At 38.3% G+C, this 23,618-nt stretch overlaps 8 protein-coding genes and 3 non-coding genes across 11 annotated transcripts; 8 read left to right on the top strand and 3 right to left on the bottom strand.

The window, feature by feature from the left end:
• Window positions 1-334: 334 nt before the first annotated feature.
• Window positions 335-5,233, bottom strand: atg2 (autophagy associated intermembrane lipid transfer protein Atg2; the record flags this gene model as incomplete). The annotated part of the gene is made up of 1 exon (XM_056180974.1): window positions 335-5,233. One exon carries the CDS (start codon window positions 5,231-5,233, stop codon window positions 335-337), a length of 4,899 nt encoding a protein of 1,632 aa, XP_056037279.1.
• Window positions 5,234-5,812: 579 nt separating this feature from the next.
• On the bottom strand, window positions 5,813-8,515 carry pmr1 (plasma membrane P-type ATPase, calcium transporting Pmr1; the record flags this gene model as incomplete). The annotated part of the gene is made up of 1 exon (XM_056180973.1): window positions 5,813-8,515. One exon carries the CDS (start codon window positions 8,513-8,515, stop codon window positions 5,813-5,815), a length of 2,703 nt encoding a protein of 900 aa, XP_056037282.1.
• A 1,182-nt stretch (window positions 8,516-9,697) lies between these two features.
• On the bottom strand, window positions 9,698-10,044 carry hub1 (ubiquitin-like protein modifier Hub1; the record flags this gene model as incomplete). The annotated part of the gene is made up of 3 exons (XM_056180972.1): window positions 9,698-9,800; window positions 9,848-9,949; window positions 10,028-10,044. 3 exons carry the CDS (start codon window positions 10,042-10,044, stop codon window positions 9,698-9,700), a joined length of 222 nt encoding a protein of 73 aa, XP_056037281.1.
• Window positions 10,045-10,997: 953 nt separating this feature from the next.
• pep12 (SNARE Pep12) lies at window positions 10,998-11,892 on the top strand (the record flags this gene model as incomplete). The annotated part of the gene is made up of 2 exons (XM_056180971.1): window positions 10,998-11,577; window positions 11,681-11,892. The coding sequence occupies 2 exons, from the start codon at window positions 10,998-11,000 to the stop codon at window positions 11,890-11,892; spliced, it is 792 nt and encodes a 263-aa protein (XP_056037116.1).
• A 562-nt stretch (window positions 11,893-12,454) lies between these two features.
• gle1 (RNA export factor, cytoplasmic nucleoporin Gle1) lies at window positions 12,455-13,925 on the top strand (the record flags this gene model as incomplete). Its single annotated transcript, XM_056180970.1, has 2 exons — window positions 12,455-12,592; window positions 12,642-13,925. The coding sequence occupies 2 exons, from the start codon at window positions 12,455-12,457 to the stop codon at window positions 13,923-13,925; spliced, it is 1,422 nt and encodes a 473-aa protein (XP_056036049.1).
• Window positions 13,926-14,249: 324 nt separating this feature from the next.
• bms1 (GTP binding protein Bms1) lies at window positions 14,250-17,673 on the top strand (the record flags this gene model as incomplete). Its single annotated transcript, XM_056180969.1, has 2 exons — window positions 14,250-14,351; window positions 14,395-17,673. The coding sequence occupies 2 exons, from the start codon at window positions 14,250-14,252 to the stop codon at window positions 17,671-17,673; spliced, it is 3,381 nt and encodes a 1,126-aa protein (XP_056037118.1).
• Window positions 17,674-18,322: 649 nt separating this feature from the next.
• whi5 (SBF complex transcription corepressor, Whi5) lies at window positions 18,323-19,141 on the top strand (the record flags this gene model as incomplete). Its single annotated transcript, XM_056180968.1, has 2 exons — window positions 18,323-18,379; window positions 18,503-19,141. The coding sequence occupies 2 exons, from the start codon at window positions 18,323-18,325 to the stop codon at window positions 19,139-19,141; spliced, it is 696 nt and encodes a 231-aa protein (XP_056037119.1).
• Window positions 19,142-20,068: 927 nt separating this feature from the next.
• On the top strand, window positions 20,069-22,099 carry clr3 (histone deacetylase (class II) Clr3; the record flags this gene model as incomplete). Its single annotated transcript, XM_056180967.1, has 1 exon — window positions 20,069-22,099. The coding sequence occupies one exon, from the start codon at window positions 20,069-20,071 to the stop codon at window positions 22,097-22,099; it is 2,031 nt and encodes a 676-aa protein (XP_056037120.1).
• Window positions 22,100-22,689: 590 nt separating this feature from the next.
• Window positions 22,690-22,771, top strand: SOMG_20098. The gene is given in 2 exon segments: window positions 22,690-22,727; window positions 22,736-22,771. It is a non-coding gene; the product is annotated as a tRNA-Lys (tRNA).
• Window positions 22,772-22,988: 217 nt separating this feature from the next.
• SOMG_20097 lies at window positions 22,989-23,060 on the top strand. Its single transcript has one exon. It is a non-coding gene; the product is annotated as a tRNA-Gln (tRNA).
• A 204-nt stretch (window positions 23,061-23,264) lies between these two features.
• On the top strand, window positions 23,265-23,336 carry SOMG_20096. The gene has a single exon. It is a non-coding gene; the product is annotated as a tRNA-Gln (tRNA).
• The last annotated feature ends 282 nt before the right edge of the window (window positions 23,337-23,618 follow it).

Below are 23,618 nucleotides of genomic sequence, written 5' to 3'. Positions count from 1 at the left end.
CCATAAACAACGATTATTCATTAAAATAAAGATTCATTAAATAATTGCCCGTTTTGCTCTGGCAGTCTACAATCGAATTTGAGTTCTCATAAAAGCTCATATTCTACAAATGACCCCAAGTGGTTCCGGGATTAATCATAAACAATTAAAATAGAAGATTATCATACTACCAAGTCAGCAGTCTTCAATCATAATAATTTAGTAGTGCAACGTTCGTTTTTAAAGATAAAGAATAACATTCCATGCTTTCACTTCTTGTGCTAAGAAAGCCCACGTCGAATGTGTAATTGAAAAAACAAGTCTTTGGATTAAAAAACCTTAACCTTTGGAAAACTTACCTCTTGTATTTTTCTCGAAGGTTATGCCTGCGCTGAGGTTGTAACGAATTAGACAAACCCCACAAGGTTTTTGAAACTGCCTCAGTGGCTCCAACCATGGGCTTCAACATAGCTAATGGCATTTTCTTGCTTACTACTTGGGCAGCGCTACCTAGACTCGCACTTTGAGATGCTTCGCCGGGAATAGATTGTAACGTTGTTCTTGCTCCGACCAAGCCTTGTCGAAAGCCATGATAACCCTCTAGCAGTCCTTGCTCCAACGATTCCGGCTGATTTGCATAATAACTAAATCTTCTTGATCGCAATTCTCTCGAGGATTGCAGGTATTCCTCAACTTGCTTCAACAACGCATGCGTGCCTGTCATTCCTTGTGCATTAAATGATAAAAGGTCGTTCATATATTTTCCAGTAAATTTTAACACTCCATGCCGGAATCTTCTCATTGAGCGCTTTTTTTGTAAACCTTTCACAGGAGACACAAATATATCTTTCACTCCACTTCCGACTGTGAATAGTGTTCGAATTGGGACTAGTCCATTAAGCACCTTCTGCAATTGACTGTTACGTATATCCTGGAACCAAACAGTCAAAAGAGCATGCAAAAATTCCTCGATCCCAGACAGACCGTAAATTTGTAATTGCCTTAAAAAAACTTCCGAGCCTTGAACTACAAGAAAGTTTCCAAAATCGGGTAATCTTCCACTTTTTATTCCCGCAGGATTAGGATTTTTGAACTTATAATCAACCGTGAAATGTGTAGCATGCACACATATAGACTGGAAAAATGGAAGGTCTGTAGTGGAAACATCTGTTTCCGTCGGAACTTCTGGTTTGAACGTAAAAAAGCGAATTATAAAATCCAGCGTATCTTGATCTATATACATCTTTGAAGGTAAGATTCCGATTTCCACCCGTAACTCGTTATTCATTAATTCTGGTAAAGGGCGTACTGTAGCAAATCTAATATTCATGTGATGGTTCCTATTTTTCGATGATGGCGATCTAGTATCACGACTAAAAAACTTATTCCAGGTTGACGAAAGCAAATGATCATAAATAGTCAAATCTTTGATACCAAGTTCCAGTTCACTTAAAACATCGTTTGAAACTTTTTCCCCGCGTAAGGATGTAAAACTCCCCATTAATCCAATTATCTCGATCATTACTTTGTTGCTATTCGAGCGACCTAATCGCAAAATGTGCTGCCTTTCATATTTAGATAAAGATTCCGTTCGATAATTCACGTCAATAGCTTCGGCAATTTTGTCGAAATATATTTTTTCAATTTGAGAAAATCCTTCGAGACATATACTTTCAAAAACATGAGTCTTACCTCCATCCTTGTTTTTCGTTTTACTATTCTGTAAAAAAGTCTCGATAGCTTCAGAAATAATATGTCTGGTCGAATTCCAATCGTATCCATCGTATAATTCCCAACTGACACGAACATTGGATATTACAAGCTTCATATCGTACTCATTAACCTCGCCATCATGGTTAGGATGCTCTATTGATCCTTGACTTAAAAAATGATCCTCAATAAGCTCGATATCCTGTTTCAAGTTATCTTCAGATGCTAAAGCTTCTTCATCAGAAAAGTTAAGATCATCATAATCATCTGATAAGATTTCACTTTGAGAAGAATCCCTTGAAGCTGCTGACTGAGATGACTTATCTTCTGAACTAACAGAAGAAGTATAGTAGTCGTTGACGATGTCTAGAGTTTGATTGCTAACCGAAATATCCGTATCTGACGATCTCAAACTTCTGAGGTTTACAATATCAGCAAAAAATTCCGTGTCCACTTCTCTAAGCAAATCCGTGTAACTGGGATTTGGAGATACTAAGTAATCTTTAACCTGATTATCATTCTTCGGAGTGGAACAATCAGAAATAATTTGGAAAAATAGTTGAGTGCTGTCAGCACAGGACTGGAGATGCAAATCAGCATTATTAAGGTTTATATATGTAGCCAAATCTCCATTATTAATCCGTACGGTTACTTCAGTATTCAAGCCCGATATCCTAGCCAATTCGATGTATCCAAGTGACTGAATCACAAAACCAATGGTTACATCGGCTGCCATTTGTGATAGCTTGGCGTCCGACTTCCAAAGTTCTTCTTGAAATAAGGGTTTCTTCTCGGACATAACGTCTTCATTTAATTTGTTAATTATATATAAAAAAGCCTCACTTGTGAAAGCCTTGATGTTGATTGTTGTTTCCAAAAGAATGGCACCGACTTGAATCTCAAGAGCTTTCAAATGCATCAATAATTTTGATTCCATGGTGGACGGGTTCAACCCTAAAATACAATCAGATACTGTAAGGTTTATGCTATAAGGAAATCTAGGAAATTCAAGGAAAGGCACCTCAGGATCCTGAGGAAAATACGTTTTCAAGAAATTAGTGAGCCAAAAATCAGCTATGTAATGCTCATACCCTAAATCAATCACACTTGCTTGTAATTCATTAGTAGAACCAATATGATTTTGAAAGAAAAACGTGAGCGACAAATTCAAAATATATTTTTCGCCGTTTTTAAAATTTCTCACTACCGACAAAAGCGGACGATCCTTGAAAAAGCGTGTAGAATAGTAAGCCGAAAGATTGTAAGTACGAGAATCTAAGCTTATCAGTTCTGCTCCAACCCATGACATGTAATGTTTTATTCTGTCAGATTTCAAAAGTAAAGAGTTTCCGTCCTCATGAGATGAACGCAACGAAAAATCACGAATTCGTATTTTTAAAAAGTTTCTGAAGTCCGGCTGCACTCTATTTTTGGGAGTTACAGGATTGCTGAATGCGGCAGATATATCCTCAATTAATGATTTAAAAGATTCAATCACTTCTTTATTGATTGCCAAATGAAGCCCATCAAAAGCGACATAAAAATGGTTCTCATGGCAGGCGGATTTATTCGCTAACTTCTGAAATTTTGGATGATAAAATTCATCTTGCTGAACAAATACATTAAATGCTGGTAATCCTGAAATCGCATGTGTCTCAAAAATACCATTGGAAATTCGCAAAACAGTTTCTGATGAAATGCTTTTCCAAGGGTATTCAGCGGCGGAGTAGTTTTCCATATCAAAACTTATATTTTTAGAAAACACTAGTACGGAAGAAAAGGTTCCCAAAGATTTTCTAGTTAGCTGCAAATGACTGGCGGCTATAGAAAAGCATGTGGTGAGTTGTTCAGAGCGACGCTTCGTGAGCTGGAATTGGAAACGGTCAAGCAAGACTATAACTTCAATTGTTGGACCCTTTGATTTTACGTTTAGGGAATTTGAAGATTGGTAAGCATCCTGCCGTCTGCTAATCTCAGTAAAACCCAGGAAATAGTTTTGAAGCATTGCGAAATCTTTGAAAAACGTAACAAAAAATTCCTTAATATTAATGAATTTTTCAAATGGTAAAGAAATTTCACCGCTTGACATTCGTAATGTAATAGTAGACTGTAAGTTTTCCATATGAAAACTTATAGAACAAGAAGAATGCATTGCCTTATCAAACGAAATTAAAGGACTATCATCCATAAATATCCCAAAATTGGAAAAGGTCATAAACAGGTCATTAAGATCATGATTGTCATTAGATATCTGAATTTGATTAAAGTGCATTTCGAGATTAGAGGAATTTTCAGGAGCCCAATGAAGCTGATCTAGTATATCAGCCGCAGTAAGGCAGTCGACTGTATCAGGTAGCCTGCAATGGACATTTACTTTAAACGAAGATACATGAATATCCAGTTGAACATTATCGAAGGGAGATTTTGCTGCATCTGATCCCATGTTTGAAAAATTGGATGAATCACTGAATAGCCTAAACAAGTACAACAAAAAAGCGCAAACCTGAGGGGATAAATCAAACACGCAAGGAGGAACATGAGCTTCTATAACCAATAATGTTGAGACCTCTATGCTGAATACACATCGAAATTCCCCAGTAGAACGAAAAAAAATGGCACGATCTGTCTCCTTTGACTCATCCGGATTTAAAGAAGGATCAGAAGGGGCAATTTCTTTGGCACTACTGACATACATTGTTGGTGATTCAGATGTCTCAGACTCAGGTGTAAAAAAACTTCGTGCATCCTCCATAGCACTAGAGGCAGAGGAACTTAAAGAGTGAGCAAGTCCTCCCGAAGATGATGAATTCCGAATCCCGGAATCATTATCCTGCTTGACCATACTCAGAACGATTCCAGAAATATTCAGTAACCTTGATAATGAGCTGTTATTAAACGAAGAAAAATTAATAAAATCGATACTCATTTCCAAAGCAGTAGGATAATGAGATGGCTTGAGTGCCAATTTTAGATGTTCTACAATCACGGAAGTAGAAGCAAGGCACTTCTGTAAAATGTTGTCGAGTAAATTGCGGGAATTATCAGGTATCTCATCGTCAAGTCCCTCACTTCTAACCTCTTCTTCAAAGTCTTGGGAGGCTGTCTTGTTCATATAATCGACCACATTATCCAAAATATCGAGTTGAGAGGAAGCATCCTGATAGATTGTGGAATCCATATATTCACCTGTTTGAATAAGTGTTACATCTAATGCCAATCCTTGGACTTCGAGCTCCACGTTTAAATTGACAAGATCTGTAAGGTTCACATGCAGAACCAATTTCCTAACAATACCTTTTACTACTCTAATGGTGGGAAATGGGATAACTGCATTTAAAAACTCGCAATTTAGTTGTAGATTAGACAAAACCAGGACTCCTTTTGAAAATAAAAGCTGTATATCCTCTGGACGAACATCTTCTTGAAGAATTGATCCTATGAGCTTCTGTAAAGCGAACGCTAGCAGTCGACGTTGAACTGCTCCTGACAACGCAGCACTCCACAGCCAAGAAGACGAGTTTTTTAACCATGAGGGTAACCTCATCTTCTATAGATCTATTTTAATTGAATAGACCTACTATTATTACTTTTTACGAAACAATTGCCGCATTCGTTGAGGATTTGGTTCTGGGTAGGATCATTCAAGCAGTCAGTACAATGGTAAGATTCCAAAAATGAACAGCCTAAGTAATTTTATTCTTAAATCGAAATTCATTAGAACACTGATGCACACGCATGGAAAAGGTGCTGTTGTCATTAACATAGGAACTTAATAAGAACTCAAATAAAGGTACTGAAAGGGAAGAATCCCTAGCATCTAATGAACGTTCAAGTAAATCCTTAGAGAACCATTGATAGTTCTAAGCAGCATTGTTCAATCCAGAATTGCAAAAACATATTGTACAAAGAAATTAAGTATCAATTGGATTACTAGCTTTTACATTAAGTTGGACAAACAACTAACTCATTTTCTAAGGAATTAGTAACACTGGATTATAAGAAAGACTGGACTTCATGGCGTATACGTTTCGTATTATATTAAAACAGACTTATCGACTCTAACAAACCCCGGATATTATATTTAACGAGGTAAGAATTTTGAACAAGCAGAATCAAATCAAAGTTAAACGTTTCCTAATATATAAGTACTCTTGGTTCGAACAAGGCCTTTTCGGTGAAGATACCATTTTCGAATTTCGTCAACCCATAAAACAGAGCTAGTGTAAATTAATAACGTAACGATATCCTTAAATCCCAAAGCTTCTGTTTGAAAAATTTTTTGGAAAAGAGGCACATAGATGACAAGAGTTTGACCAAGTAATGATCCCCCGACGGCAATATTAAACATTCGATTGGAAAAAATTCCCAATTTAAACACGGATTTTGTTTCAGAACGACAAGATAATGCATTAAACATATCAAAAAGAACAAAGCAGGTAAAAGTCATAGTCGTATCACGAGCAGTGACTTGGCCATCTTTCATTTCCACCTTGAAAACTAAGGTAGTTACGAAAACAATAATAAAAGCACTCAAAAGAACCCGCTTCAACAACTGTACGGTTAATATTGGAGCGTTTCTGGGACGAGGAGGCTTCATCATCACGTCGTCGTCAACAGTTTCAACGCCAAGACTTTGAGCTGGTGGTCCATCCATCAAAATATTAATCCATAATATTTGCATAGCATTCAACGGATTTTGTAGACCAAACAGGGAAGAGATTGCAATCAACGACAATGCTGCAACACTTGTTGAAAGTTGGAAAGTGATAAAATTACGAATGTTGTTAAAAATACCTTTTCCTTCTTCCACTGCGTGTAAAATAGTTGCAAACGAATCATCGGTAAGAATCATGTCAGCAGCTTCTTTAGCAACATCGGTACCTTGACGGCCCATAGCGATGCCAATATCCGCCAATTTTAGAGCTGGTGCATCATTAACACCATCACCAGTCATCGCGACTACATCGTCTAATGATTGAAGTGCCTTAACAATCTTCATTTTGTGGTTTGGCGTCGTTCGAGCAAAAACTACTGCGCGAGATACAACATCTCGCAATGACGAATCGTCTAGCTCGTCCAACTGATCACCGGTTATGGCATAGTTTTGAATCGCATCTTGATCACTGCTTGGTATAGCCATACCTAATGCCCTAGCAACACTGACAGCGGTAACAATACTATCTCCAGTAATCATTATTATACGAACACCACCAGTCATTAATTGTTGGATACTCTCACGAACGTACGGCCTTGGGGGATCATTAATACCAAACAGACCATGAAACACCAGTTTATTGGGGAGAATACCGCTGGCTGCAGCGATAATCCGTAATCCCGTTTTAGCCATGTCCATTTCATGCTTGCGGATTTCATCACGCATATAGGGTGTGAGCTCATGTTGGGTTCCAGCACTATCCGTGTAGTAAGCACAGCTTTTAAGAACCTGGTCCATAGCTCCCTTCATAAAAGTAGTTTTGGTAGAGTTATAATGGGCGATTACAGACATATATTTGCGCTCACTGTTGAATGGCATTTCTGATAGGCGAGGATATGAACCTCTTGGATCATTCAAACCAAAGCGTTCGCAGCATTCAGTTAAGGCAACGTCAACTGGAAAACCAGCCCATGGGTTGGTCGTATCGAGGATCGCATCAGATTTATTTACATGTCGTTTGCTGTTATTACACAAAGCCGAAGATAACAGAAGCTTGTTCATACCGACAGTTTTCTCAATGGAAAAATCAAGATGATCGCCGTCGGGTATAATACAAGGCGTAGTCATGCCAGGGGTGTACATTTTTGTTACTGTCATGTGGTTCATCGTGAGAGTTCCCGTTTTATCTGAACAAATGACATTTACACTCCCAAGTGTCTCTACACTTGGTAAGCGTCTAACGATGGCTCTCTTCTTCGACATTCGTAAAACTCCTAATGCAAGAGTAACGGTAACGATAATAGGAAGCCCTTCTGGAATTGCAGCGACAGCCAGACTAACCCCAATAGTAAGCATTTCTAGCCAATTTTTTCCTTGGAAAAATCCGACTAAAACGATGATCGCAATTCCGGCAATAGATATAGCAGACAGTTGCTTTCCTAAATGATCCATACTGTTTTGAAGAGGAGTTTTTGGTTTTTCAGTTTCACGCATGGTCAAAAAAACACGTCCAAACTCGGTATCGGCTCCAGTAGCGACTACGATACCGCGGCCATGGCCATGGCGAACAAGAGTGCCCATGAATGCCATATTGCTTCGTTCACCCAAAGGCAAATTGGACACTAAGGGTTCAGTAATTTTCTTTCTGGGGTTGGTTTCTCCTGTTAAATTGGACTCATCAACTTCGAATTCGACGGCATCAACAATGCGAAGATCTGCGGGTACGCGGTCACCGATTTGTAAAGAAATCAAATCACCTGGCACTAATTTCGTAGCAACTACATGTTGAGTGACACCAGACCGAATGACATTGCAGTAATGAGGTACAAGATTATTGAGAGCTTCCAATGATTTTTCTGAACGGTATTCTTGAACAAATCCAACTGTCACCACAATAAAAATAGCCAAGGCAATACTAAACGCATCGTCAATATTTCCTAATAATATAGATATTGCAGCGCTTGCAAATAACAGAAGTATAAGAGGATCCTGGATGAACTGTTTAAGGAATTGCACGACTATAGATTCATCATCATCAACCGCTAAGTCATTATCCCCATAAACCGTATGCCGTTTTGCAATATCCTGAATATTAGAAAGACCGTTATGCACGTCGGTTTCAAGGTCAGCGCACGTTTGTTCAGTCGTATAAGACAGATATGGATTACTCATGGAAAACAACTTTGTTCAACACGAAGCAAACAAGAGAAGAATATAAGACAAAAAAGAAGAAGAAGAAAAATATGATATAGCCTGATAAAGAATGACTTAGTTTCGAAATAAATGCAGGGCAGGTTGCCATGCAACACAAAAAGGTGCTACGAGTTAGAACCGAAGGGCCGTTATAACCCCAAAATACATGTAAGCCTTTTAGTAACTGCAAGTCTCCCGTAGTGAAACCACCAAGTATACTAATATCCGTCTAAGAATTGACACAAAATACCACAAAATACCGAAACCACGATTATGACAGATTTTTTTCCTTTGTTTATAAATTCTAGTTTAAGGAGAAAAAATAATGAACAGAAAACTGACCGTGTACGAAAGGAATGTTAAAGTCGTATCTTTTCGGGGTGAGCAGTACAGTCTGTGGTAAAAAGGCTGTCTCACAAAACTTTATAGATCTAGGTTATAGAGTAATTCAATATAAAAATGTGAATCAAAGGAATGAATAAGAGTTTTTAGTTACTAGAAACCAACGTTAGAATCACGATTGTCTCAAATTTGGAAGGTTTCATTGTTTTTGTTTTTATCACAAACGGAAAGAATAAAGACATGTGGAGTGCTATCTAAGAACGTCTTCAATTGATTTTTTTGAAATCTAAATTGTATTCATGGGGATTCAGGTACTTTGGATGTCTTGGATACATATTGTTATACTAGACAACCGACCTTGAGCAGTTTACAAGACATGGAGAGCGTTCGAAAATTAAAAATTTATAATTAAAATGTATTAAAGCATCGACAAAGAGTCGAAAACGAAAATCTCTCATATGCAAGTATACATACCTTTCATTCATAGTCAGCAATAAGCAAGATCGCAACCCAAACTACGAGACTTGGCATTCCTCCAAAAACCATATCTAAATAGAGAAAGAAACCAAAAGTGAGGAACGCCTGTGTTTTTTGGGTTCCAGGCTCGATGAAATGAAAGTTTTTGACAACGATTTTACTCGCTACAAGACCATTTCGTACTAACTTCCATACCAAACAAAAACTTGCAAACCGAATACAAAACCATATACAAATACTGAAACTCTCGGATTTAAGACAGCTAGAATTTTATGTAGCTAAGGAACCCGGCAGGACTCATGGATTAATTTCATCCATCCACAGCAAAAGCCATACTACTATTTAAGAATAGTAAAGCTCCAAGCTCATTCCATCATGAATTTCATAGTCGGCTAGCGTGATGTTGTCCTTGTAAGTGCTGTGCCATTTTCTCAGCACGATTCTCCTACGAATAGTCAGTAAACCAATTCCTACTACTTGTGCAATATTTACCTTGGGTCTGTACCTGTTTGAGCAGCAACAAGCTTTTTAAAGTCACCTATCGTATCGTCAGGCATGCATTTCACGCGGACTTTTTTGCCAAGTCGATCATTGCTAAGGAACAAGGCTTTAGTCAAAGATATTCCCACTTGAAAATAAAAATCACCATTTTTCATATACAGTTCAACTTACCAAAGGACTTCTATCATTTTTGCAGTTTGGTTCTTGCTTGCGTTCTTTCCATCATAGTTTTCATTCAAGTGACAATGTTACGTGGGTCCATTCTTGTATACAACAAAGGCCAGAAAATAAACATTTGAATCCATTTGTGAGTGAAAGTATTAAAATTGTACGAGTCCAAATGAACAAACTATGAATTTTGAGTAAATCCAAAATTTAGAAAGTCAGGTTATCAACGGAAACTGAATCTGCGATTCCTTACGTTTTTTACTTATGTCGACCAAGTGTGTATGTAAAAAGACTTACACGAAACAATTTAGCATAATTTTTTTCTATCAAACATGCTCTTGAGATGGTTTATATGGTTTCATAGACTAATACTCATGTGTATCCCTGCTGACCTTAAAGAAATGGGGATTAAATTCCAAAGAAAAAGCGCTATTAAATAAGACACATTGCCTACAGTGCTCAGCAACATTGCTCTCGTTGAATTCAATTAATTATTTTTTGAACGTAAACCCTCACGAGTACGTTTATGTTTTGAATTACACAAAAATTGGTTCCAATAATTACCAAGGCATCTTTTTTCTTCCATTTTTGTTGAAATTTCATTGTTTATGTTTTTATCTAGAATGAACTCTCTGCGTTTCGGTTGACTTCCCTAAATGGTCTATGCAGCTCATAGCTCGCTGTTGTTATTTCGTATACCGATCGAGGCGGAACGTAAAAATAACAAATAGGTTATGATTCGTTTCATAGTAATGGAGTTATCCACCAACCTATACCAAAAGAAATACTGTTTAGTTCAGTAATTGAAGCAGAATTAACTGTGAATTCACTATTGAATAAAAGTTCAGGTTGCTTAAACAAAAGAAAGAAAGAATTGCAGGCCTCACTTGTAAATTGGACGGTGGTTTATAGTCGTCGAGAAGGATAGTGCAAACAGCATCGACTCTATGTACGAGAGCGCTTACTTTTTATCATGTCTTTTGCAGATTTAGAACAAGGAAGAAACTACACTGATCAAAATGGAGAGTTTGCATCGGTAGCCAACTCTATAGCTCAAAAAATCCACATTTTACGAGGAAATACGGCAGCTATTCACAGATATTTGGTCAACAACATCACGAAAAATCTTCATGAATTATTAGAAAAGTCTAGAGATTTGTCTCAAAACGTACGAGCAGATCTGATCCGTCTTTCCAACATTCGAGATTCAAAATTTGGAGAGGAAGCATCTTCTTTTGCAGTCTCAAAGCTTACGAAGGATTTTAACAACGTGTTGGCCGAACTTCAGCGTGTTCAACAGAAGTGTGCTCAACAAGAAACGGATACAGTGGCAGCGGCTCAAGCTGCTCTAAACCAAGATGCGAGCCAACAGGCATTAGAAGAAGAGGAGCATGCCAGACATGCTCTGACAGAAGCTAGAAGTACCCAGCATTTGCATACCCAAAGAAGGTTGTCGAATTCTCAATTGGAATATCAGCAGCGATTAATTCACGAACGACAAGGTGAAATTGACAATATAACCCAAGGAATTGGCGAATTAAATGACATTTTCCGTAAGTATTTTTTTCCTAAAATGTTCATCCATATTTCTATTCTTCGCTTTTGTGAATGACTTTTTACGAAATTTTGATGATCTGTCGACTAACTGAACTTTAGGTGATTTAAGCACGATAGTGAATGAGCAGGGAGAGCTGGTGACAAATATTGAATACAACATTGGAAATACCGCTACGAATACAAAAAATGCCTCTAAGCAGTTGCAAATTGCGAATGAGAGGTCTAGAAAAGCAAGAAAACGCAGTCTATGCTTTTTAATTATATTAGTCGCTATTTTGGGTATCATTTTAACTGCCCTCATAGTCGGTTAATGTGTTTCCAAATTTTTTCGTCGTAATTGACTATATACATATAATACTGTAAAGTATCTTCCGTTGTTCCTCTGCTGATTTATACGTTTTACGGGTGTTTTTTTTTTCTAATTTTATTACTTATTTATTTTTCCCTACAGTACTCTTGATCTGCTTCCTTGTTTTCCTATTACTGAATGTTTTCTATGCTGAGATGAATCAATTATGTTTTCCTTATTTACAAGTTCCAAACATGGTTTTATTTCTTTTCTATTTAAGCTATTTTTAAATCAATTAAACAACCAAGTAAGAGTCTCGTTTTCTCATCAAGTATTGCTTTTCTCGTAATCTACTTGAAGGATAACAGTAGACGATATTTTCGCCTTTCAGACATGGAAAAGTTTCTTTTTTTATTCTTTTATTCTTTCAATTCAGAGTGAAATGAACGTTTACCTATGTATGACTTTTCTTTGATTGCTTATATTGTTGCTACTTCATTTATTAGTAAACTGTTTACCCATTACAAGTTCACTCGTAAACAACGATTCTTAGGTGGATCGACCATTTTGCTTGTACCTCTGAAATGGAAACCAGAGATGGTTATTTCATTCACAATACGTCCCTATCAAATGAATTTATGAATTCTTTACCAAATACTGGCCTCGATGCAGAAGATATTTGGGATTTATATGACGATGAGACTCGACGGATATTTGCTGCGGTATGAGACCCTATTTAAGGTTGTTTTACAGAGAACTAATTATAATTAGTGGAATCATAGAGCATTAAAGAAAAAACCTCCTGTTCCCATCTACTGTGCTGAGAATGCCAAACCTATCACTCCTCCAACTTTTGCGTCTAAAGACTGGGCGAGAAAACGCAATCAAAAAGAAAACGATATAATTCAAGCGACAATCCAAGAAGTTGAAAGAGTGCAGGAGGAACAAGCCCGAATAAAAAGAGAAAAGCGCGAACGTGAGTTGCGCTTGAAGATTCAAAGAGAAGAAGCGGAACGAAAGAAGAGAGAAGAACATGAACGACAAGAAAAGGAAAAGAAAGAAAAAGAAATACGGGAAGCAAAGGAGAGGGAAGCAAGGGAAAGAGAAGAGCAGAAAAAGAAGGATGAAGTAAAGAAAACTCAGGATCAAGCTTCACAACAAGAAAAGGAATTGAAAGAACGGTTCGGAGATGATCCACAAAAGGATGCAAGCTACTATTGGGACATTATTGAGAATATCAAAAGTGATGTTGCCAAGCCAGTCTCTGAAAACAAGGACCTCAAAAACTTTTGTTTCTCTCAGAGACGGAAGATTACTCCACGATTAGGTCAAATAACCAAAAGTAACAGCCAGATTCAAAAAATTACTAGTCTTGTACAAGGGACATTTCAGGAAGCTCAAACTAAAGGACCTCTGGTATATAGATGGGTTCTGAATTTTTTCTGCAAGGCTGTCGTAAAGCAAGCAGAGGCCGAGGTTTCAGTCAATCTTTCTAGTGCCTTTCCGTTAGCGAAACTCTGTCTCCTCTTATGTTCCCAAAATCCGGATCTTCTTGATTTGCTAATTGCACGATTACAGAAGAAGTGTCCATGGGTAATTCCTACCATTTATAATCTACACACAGAAGTTGGAAGAAAAAAGTTGGGCTACAGAAAACTTGCTGATGGGCGGTATGAACAACAAGCGCCTTACATTGAACGACAATGTGGTATTTTTGCTGTTTATGCAGCCTTCGTGTCTCTCGATGATTCATTAGGTCCTAGGAGCTGGAAACTTTTCTCTCGTCTTCTCAATTTGACTTCTCCTAGGGAATTTTTGGACAAGGACTTAGATTTAGGTCAAACCCTTTGCTCTATCGTAACTACATATTTGGATATCGCTGGTCGAGCCCTTTTGCGCATATACGGAAATCAAGGCAGAAAGCTACTTGCTGCTTCTTTCAGTATGCCTTATGTCGGAGTAGAAGGAGGTGGAAGTCCATATGGCCGTTTGCGTATCGTTGGTGAGGATTGGTTAAACGGTAAAGGAGGACTGGATTTCTCCTTTGAACCCTAGGTATTATGTCTTTTTGGTTTTTTTTTGGATTAATTATGATATTAAAGCAAATTTAACTATACAACCTCTCTTAATAGCGATGTGCTAATTTAGAAAGTAATGAGTGCAAATTGGATGTATCGATTTCTCAGAATATTGTAGAATTAACACTTTTTTTTTTTTTTTTTTTTTTTTTTAAATCTAAAACCTATAAAACCATGAACTCCGACAGGAACTGCATACTTTTCAAATAGCTTGCATTGTTACCTGCGTGATACTTGTACCTGATTTTTTCTGTGAACAGTAAGTGCACTTGCCAACATCCTACAACTAGCATTTTTAGTCATGGATGAAAAAAAAGCCCATTATGCAAAGCATTCTGGGCCTAAAGCGGAAAAGAAAAAATCAAGGAAAGCTCCCAATGCCAATCCAGAGAGCAATCCTAAGGTATGTTGAATTAGAGATTCCCAATAGAAGATTAACAATTTAGGCATTTTCCGTATCTTCGGCAGGACGTATGGCTAGACAGGCCATGAGGACTGCAGACTTGTCTCAAAAGAAGTTGCACGTTCCGATGGTCGATCGTACGCCTGATGAATCGCCGCCACCTGTAATTGTTGCTGTTATGGGTCCTCCTGGAACAGGAAAATCTACGTTAATCAAATCTTTAGTCAAAAGATATTCCAAATATACGGTATCCAATATCACTGGGCCTATTACTGTGGTTGCTGGCAAATCACGAAGAATTACTTTTTTGGAATGCCCTAATGATTTGAGTTCCATGATTGATGTAGCAAAGATTGCCGACCTCGTTTTGCTTCTAGTTGACGCCAACTTTGGGTTTGAAATGGAAACAATGGAATTTCTTAACATTTTAGCACCTCATGGAATGCCCCGAATTATGGGCGTGCTGACTCACTTAGATTTATTCAAGAAGCCTGCTACCCTTCGTGCTGCCAAGAAGCATTTGAAACATCGTTTTTGGACAGAGTTATATCAAGGTGCTAAGTTATTTTATCTTTCGGGTGTCCTAAACGGAAGATATCCCGATCGTGAAATATTGAACTTGTCGAGGTTTATTAGCGTCATGAAGTTCCGTCCTCTTCAATGGCGCAATCAGCACCCGTATTTGCTTGCTGATCGTATGGAAGACTTAACATTGCCTACCGAAATTGAAGAGAATCCTAAGGTCTCTCGAACTGTTACTCTCTATGGTTACCTTCATGGTACAAACTTACCGAAGCATGATGCACCAGTTCACGTCCCGGGTGTTGGTGACTTTACCATTTCTGATGCTTCTAGATTAGATGACCCCTGTCCTCCTCCAGATGCTGATAAAGTCAGAAGACGCAGACTTTCCGAAAAACAGAAATTAATCTATGGTCCAATGGCTGATATCGGTGGCATCCTTTTTGACAAGGATCGTGTATATATAGATGTTCCTACTTCAAACTTCTCCAAGGATGACAACTCTGAAGCTGGTGTTGGTGAACGTATGGTCATGCAATTACAAGAAGCTCATCAACCTTTGGGTGCTAACTCTTCATCTGGTATCCAACTTTTCAGCAATACCAATCTCGTTGATTCTGAAAATGATCAAGGAGTCTCTGATGATGTTGGCAGAAAAGCTCGACGTCAACCAACAGGCGTCGTTTCTGATGATATGCTGCATCTTGAGGAGAATGAAGCAAATGACTCCGAAAACGAGTCTGGTGACGAAAACGACGTTGATTACTCTGAAAAGATTGGAGCGGCCAAGGATAATGAGGACGAAGGTGCTCAAGAGAATTTTGCCTTTGCTGAAAGTGATTCAGACCTTGGTGATCTTTCTGGTGAAGAAGAATCGTCTGATTTGAAATGGAAAGAAGGTATGGCTTCTCGGGCTACAGCTTCGTTCATTGAATCTCGTCGTCGACGTCGTAGGAATCTACAAAAAGTGTTTTATGATGAATCTCTTTCACCCGATCAAGCATTGTCTGAAATTCGTGGTGAATCGTTGGATGCAGAGGAAGACGGAAGCGACGCAGATGAAGGAGATGAAGATGACTTTTTTCAACCTAAAGAAGTTGATTCGGAGGGCCCCACTCAAGAGAACGAAAAAAGTTCTTTTGAGGAAGAACTCGAACGTTATGGACAGAAATATGCGGATTCCGAACGTCTTGCTCAAATCAAATATCATTTTATTACTGGCAGTTTGTTAGATTCCCAGGAAGGGGATAATGACGAAGCTGGCGAGGAAGAAAAGGAAACGGGGGATTTTGAGGATTTGGAAGACGAGGGTAGTGTTGAAAATAATGAGAATGCACAGCCCTCAAATGACGAGGAGGAATCACACGAGGCAGGCGAAGATGAAACTCCTGAGTTTGAAAAAGAGAGAGAGGAAAATGCTCGCAAAAAGGAAGAACTTAGGCTTCGTTTTGAGGAAGAAGATCGTGGCGATCCAGAGAAGAAAGATGTCGATTGGTACGGAGAAGAGAAGGAAAAGATTGCGCGCCAATTGGATATAAATAGGGAAGCATTCAATGACATGGATCCCGAAAGTAGAGCTGAAATTGAGGGATATCGTGCCGGTGCATATGTACGTCTCGTTCTAAAAGGCGTTCCTTATGAGTTCGTTGAGCACTTCGATTCTCGTTATCCAGTGGTTGTTGGTGGTCTATTGCCAAATGAACAGCGACATGGACTTGTTCAAGTTCGTATTAAGAGACACCGCTGGCATAAGAAGATTTTAAAAACAAATGATCCGTTAATTTTCAGCTTGGGTTGGAGACGAGTACAGTCAGTCCCAGTCTACTCTATCAGTGATTCCCGTACTAGAAACAGGATGTTGAAGTATACCCCAGAGCATATGCACTGCTTCGCTACATTTTACGGACCATTCATTGCACCAAACACGGGATTTTGTGCGGTGCAGTATGTTGCTAATCAATATGCTAAAGCTGGTAGTTTCAGAATTGCTGCGACTGGTACCGTTCTAGATGTTAACCAATCGAGTGAAATTGTGAAAAAGCTGAAATTAACTGGTGTTCCATACAAAATCTTTAAGAACACAGCATTTATCAAGAAAATGTTTAATAGTCCTTTGGAAGTGGCCAAGTTCGAAGGTGCAAATATTAGGACTGTGTCCGGTATTCGAGGACAAATTAAGAAAGCTGTTGATAAAGAACATGGCCATTTCCGTGCTACATTCGAGGATAAAGTGTTAATGAGTGATATAGTTTTCTTGAGAGCATGGTACCCTGTACGAATTCGTGAATTTTGTACGACGGTCGCGAACTTGTTAGAACCACTAAAGAACGAGTGGACAGGTATGCGACTGACAGGTGAAGTGCGTCATGAACTTGGCTTGAAAACACCCTTACTTCCCAATTCCCAATATAAAGAAATTGTTCGACCTACTAGACATTTCAATCCTTTGAAGGTTCCTGCATCTTTGCAAGCGCAGCTTCCTTATGCTTCTCGTCCTAAAGAAGTTCGTCCCCGAAGCAAGCCTACGTATATGCAAAAGCGCACTGTGTTATTGAACGCTGACGAACGAAAAGCTCGTGATTTGTTACAGAAGGTAATGACCCTCAAGTCTGACAAAGAAAGCAAGCGTAAAGCTAAGAAGACCGAAGAACACGAGAAGTATCACAAAAAGCTCCAGAAAGAAGAGCAAGTGTATGTGGAAAAGAAACGTGAAGAGAAAGCCAACTGGTTTGCTAAAAATGGTAAAAGACTTCGTCAAGACTCGGGTGCTGCCTCTGGCGGCAAAAAATCTAGGCGATAAATGTTTTTTATGGAGGTGTGTGGGTAAGCTTATTAATACTTATTTTGGTGTTGGTTTATTTTTTCTAAATATTTTGTTTTGTTTGCATGCTCCTTTCGTTTCATTCCTTTTACGCATCGGACAGAAAAAAATGGGAGAATTGGGTTATAATAGGAAATAAATATAATTTATAATGATGTATTAATAGATCTTTGGCTTCAACATTTACTTTCGAACACACGCTCGCTGTATATTGTTCTCAAAAGTCAAGTTCATTGCTGCTAAATATCTGAGTCATAGTTAAACAAGTCCTACGAAGAAATGAAAGAAATAACAAAACAATTAAATGTTTTTGAGTAAATTCTTTTAATTTAATTCTTCTACTTTAGGGGTCTTCAATGCTTTCAGGTGAGCTCTACCCAAGAAGCACGAACACGTAACGTAGAAGCAACGCGTTTCTACTAATAACCAGAAGCCATCAAAAACGCGCTTTTTTATATCGAATCATCAAATAATATCAATTCGTGTGCGTTTTCGTTTGATATAATTCACACTTGGTTCTTCACGTTGTTATTTAATTGAAGCCTTTGACGATTGCGAATATATTCTACAACTTGCCCAGTATTTTCACGCATTGCCCTTGAATGAAAGCCATTCGAGTACTCCAAGTATGACAATGGCAAAAGAAAAGCATTTGAAAGCTGGTTCTGACAATTCTTTGAGCAAGGTTCGTTGTTTATTCTTGAATTTAAGCTGATTCAAGTACCAATTACCTTTACAATTCCATAATGTGGGATTAGTTGACTCTTATTCAATTATTACTGTTAATAATGTAAACTAATACTTTTAGATGTCTGAAAAATTGAAGGCACGATTGAAATACGCGGTTTTCAAAGTCGACCGTGGTTGGGAAAATCAAACGTTGGACCAGGTCGAAAGTTTAATACGAAAGAAAAAAGGAATGCATAAAAGATCTAGATCTATAAACGATTTGGACACAATGGGCTTGAGGAAGACTTATTCGTTTGATGAAAAGCCACGTAAAGTACGGGCGAATTCTTTCTCTCGATTGATTAGTCCACGGGAAGACTTTTTGCAATTGATTTCTAGGAATTTATCCTCTTCTAGTCCTAGCTCAGTATCTTCCTCTTTGGACAGAACGAGCCCTCCATGGTTAAATTCGCACGATGCTCTTTTGGAGAAGCCAAAAATTCCCTTTGACCTCCCTTCTTCTTCTCCTATAAGTTTGAATGGAGGTCTAGCTACCATACTTAACAGCCATATGGCCTTTTTGCATGAAGGCGAACAAGGTGGATTTGCATTCAATCGTTCGCTTCCCTCAACTCTATATATCGAGAATCATATAAAGGACCATTCTTTAGTACCATTTTCTCTTTCAAGGGAGGAGTGTAAGGCAGCTGAGGCTATCTTGAGTTTAGTTCACGCCGTTCCTTCTGGGAACTTTTCCATCGAAGGTTTTGAGGGATAAGGACTACAGAAATGTTTCTGATGTAAATATTATGATTGTTATCTTGATTGAAACCAATTTATTTGTTTGGGTCATGTTCTGAATATTTTAAACGCTCGGATAAATCAGTTTCCACGTCGCTATTCTCTAATTATTTTCCTTTATCCTTTATGATTCTTTTTGTTGACTTACTCCTTACTGCGAATCCCTCTCACCCCGTCCATTTTTGGAAGGTATAATGATTTTGCCGCACTCCATTTTTATACATCATAGCTTACAGACAGAAGCTCTGAGTTTTTGATTTCGAACAGGGAGCAAGTAGGAACAAAACTGACGTGAAAGGAAGAAGTAACCCGTTTAGATGCTCTATGTATATATATTAAAGTGATATTATATTTTGGTTCGTCTTTTGATTAAAACGCCTCTAACTTTTATAAATCCTTTCACAGTAGGAAAAAACACTTACGAAGAAGCTATTTGTTGCCCTTGACTAGCATTTTGATTATCGATGATCATTAACTTATGAGTCCCATTCTCCTGTGTTGCTTTTTTATTTTAATACAATGTTATTTTTTATTCTTAAAAATCTGTCTACTTTCTCAAGATGATATTTGGAGCTTTTGTTTCCATACGTACTTGTTTGCATGTTTTATGGGCTCGGAAAAGAAGGCCCTATAAATTTGAAATTCTATAAATATAATCTACCAAATTAATAAATTGTACTAAAAGCCATTTATGCTTTAGTTGCTATGAATTTCCTTTTCTCCATACAGTAAACTTGAATACTTTGCTGTACCAATTGGTACTACCGGACTTGAGGTACACGCATAATACGTAGAAAAACGGCGTGGAACTCTGATAATTTTGTAGATATTTCAATTTTTCTATCGTTTATAATATTATTTGTTCTTAAATTCCTCTTATTTTGAATGCTTACCACAAATTAGGATGGTTATGGAAAAAAAACTTGCTGACGACGGACCTACTACGGTAACACCTTGGTCAGTATTATTGAAAAAAGAAAACGATGTTTCGAATCAGGAAACTCTCATTTCTTCTGAAGATGCAGCATCTTTGGAAGCAATTAAGAAATCCGGCCTTTGCTATGATCCACGAATGCGATTTCATGCGACTTTGAATGAAGTAGACGATCACCCAGAAGATCCCAGGCGTGTGCTTCGTGTCTTTGAAGCAATTCGAAAGGCTGGATACGTTTCAAATACCCCTAGTCCTGCTGATGCTTTTCTTCGCCTTCCATCACGGGAGGCTACATTGGAAGAGTTATTAAGAGTACATACTCCCGAAATGTATGAAAAAATCACTAAAACTGAATTAATGTCTAGAGAGGATCTCGCCAATCTTGAAAAAATTAGTGACTCCTTGTACTTTAATAACGAGAGTGCATTTTGTGCACGATTGGCCTGTGGAAGTGCTATTGAAACTTGTGCTGCCGTTGTCACAGGAAAAGTAAAAAACGCATTTGCCGTGGTTCGTCCTCCTGGCCATCATGCGGAGCCTCATAAACCTGGTGGCTTTTGCTTATTTAACAATGTCTCTGTGGCTGCTAGAAGCATGCTTCAGCGATTTCCCGACAAAGTTAAAAGAATTTTGATTATCGATTGGGATGTGCATCATGGTAATGGTACTCAGATGGCGTTTTATGATGATCCAAATGTATTGTATATCTCTATTCATCGTTATGAACAAGGACGTTTCTATCCTGGCACGGTATATGGCTGTGCAGAAAACTGTGGTGAAGGTGCCGGCCTAGGCCGTAGTGTCAATATTCCATGGCCATGCTCGGGCATGGGTGATGGTGATTATGTCTTTGCCTTCCAGCGCGTTGTTATGCCCATTGCTTATGAGTTTAATCCAGATTTGGTGATTATTAGCTCTGGGTTTGATGCAGCCGCTGGTGATCACATTGGTCAGTGTTTAGTGACACCGCCAGCTTATGCTCATATGACTCAAATGCTGATGGGTTTGGCAGATGGGAAAGTTTTTGCTTCTTTAGAAGGAGGGTATAGTTTGGATGCTATAAGTGTTTCTGCTTTAGCTGTAGCGCAAAGTTTGATTGGAATACCCCCCAGTCGATTGCATACGGTGTATGCGTCACAACATGCAGTTCAAACAGTTGATAAGGTTACAGAAATTCAGTCGCAATTTTGGAGATGCATGCGACCAAAATATATACCGGCTAATCCGGACAATGCTCATGTTAGTAGACTTCACGATATTATACGATCATATCAGGCAAAAAAACTATTTGAAGATTGGAAAATAACCAATCTGCCGATTTTGCGCGATTCCCTTTCTGAAACATTTGCCAACCAGGCATTATGCTCGAATGATTTTTTTCAGAAAGATGTCTTGGTTATACTTATTCATGAGGCACCTCTTGTTTTAGGGGATGGTAGAAAAGACTCCAATGCCTTGAAGCCATCAGATTCTTATTTAGTAGATCCTGCCAGTCTGTACATAGAATGGGCCATGCAACAAAACTTTGGATTAATAGATGTCAATATACCAGAGGTGGTAACAGGTGAAAACAAACCATACGATATGCTTGAAGAAACGAAGAAGTTATGCACATATATTTGGGATAACTACATAGAGCTTGCATCAGCTAAAAATATTTTCTTTATTGCATCAGGAAAAGCAGCCGAAGGAGTAATGAACTTGATTGCTTCGCGTAATGTGACGAAAACTGTGCGCTGCATTGTTAATTTCTTTGGTTCAGAACCACTTACAGGACTGAAAACTGCTTCTGAAGATGATTTACCAAGCTGGTATTTCCGACACTCTCTTATTTTTGTGCATTCTTCAGACGAATGCTGGAAAAAGCCAAAGAAAAACAAACGAAGGTACGGTCGTTTAATTCAAAGTGAACATCATTCCGGAACAAGCATGCTAGAACACCATTACCGGGCTGTAACCCAGTACTTTTCACACTTGTTGAAAAAAAATGGTGCATCATGATAAAACAAGGGAGGTATAGGTATAAAGGATTCGTGATAAGGAAATGTATAGTCCTGTCATTACATCTTTTCGCAAAGTAGGCAATCTAAACAAACTAATAGTTGGTATGTCTGAATGTCTAGATCCAGCATAGAAAAATGCTATGCGGTTTTTCAACTAGTGAGTATGGATTAAGGAAACGGCAGTGAGATCTTTCTTATTTAATTGCCCAATTTTTAATTTGTTATGCCGTATATCCTTGGGTCCCACTCCATGCTCTCTGCTCACCATCGTTCATTTGGTTCAACTCTCACAGTTCCTTTCTTTAAGGAGGTATATGAACACAATCTTGTTGACGTGTTGAATTATTATAGAGTTTATTTGTACTTTTGTTTCAGTGAGCCACAAATTTTATGTATATATTTAAATCACCTGTACAGTATCAAACTTGTTTAATTGTTCGTAATAAAAATGTGTCAAAAAAAAAAAAAAAAAAAACATTAATCATCCGTATACGATGAAACACTTTATTGATATGTCATTTATAGTGGAATATTGCTTACACACTATGTTAGCTATATTACATTTTGTGTTGATATATATGTAAAGCGTCCCGGGTAGCTCAATCGGTTAGAGCGTCTGACTCTTACGAAGGTTATCAGAAGGTTGCGAGTTCGATTCTCGCCTTGGGAGTTCCTTTTTTGTTGTCTTGCACTTGGGTTATTGTCGAAACAAAGAAGCACATGCAGGACTTTTTTATTGCTGAACTTACAAACTATGGAACGCCTCTACGATAGATATGCTCCACTTGAAACGTTGCACAACATTGATTTCTTCGACTAGACCAAGGGCATGGTTACATATAGATGTATGTATAAGTGTTACCCATTTTGTCTTATGTCAACCATACGGTTGTATGGTGTAGTGGCTAGCACATGAGATTCTGATTCTCGAGACCTGGGTTCGATTCCCAGTACGACCTTCGACAACCGTACTTTTTCTAAGTGCTTTTTTTGTTATTTTCGGTGGTGAGTTGACTGGGAAAGAAGCAGCTGTACGCGTACATAACTCCTGTTTGCTGACCGGTTCCGTAAGACAGAGTAGCAAATAAAGCAATTTGATTGTTGATACAACTGTTTCCGATGTACCAGGATGAATTATCTATAAGTTGAATGATTGTCAAACCGGTTGTATGGTGTAATGGCTAGCACATGAGATTTTGATTCTCGAGACCTGGGTTCGATTCCCAGTACGACCTATTTTTACTGTTAGTCCAAGCATGAAAAACAGATCAGATTTGGTATTCTTTAATTGTGGTTGTTTGCATCAGGCTTTATGCATTTTTCTTAATATCAAACACGTACTCTGTAGATACCACAGGACCCAATGATTGAATGCACTCTTGGATCAGTCGACAGTTGCGAATGTGTCATGGTGCAGTGATCTAATTTTGCTTTCTAGGACGTTCTCGCTTGTGTAGTTTCCATCGGTATTTGTTCACGGGTTCCAAGGCATGCCCGATTGGAGATGCTTCCTTGGC

Source organism: Schizosaccharomyces osmophilus, chromosome 1 (assembly GCF_027921745.1).
Source record: "Schizosaccharomyces osmophilus chromosome 1, complete sequence".
Taxonomy (NCBI): domain Eukaryota; kingdom Fungi; phylum Ascomycota; class Schizosaccharomycetes; order Schizosaccharomycetales; family Schizosaccharomycetaceae; genus Schizosaccharomyces; species Schizosaccharomyces osmophilus.
This window is presented reverse-complemented; position numbering and strand designations above follow the sequence as displayed.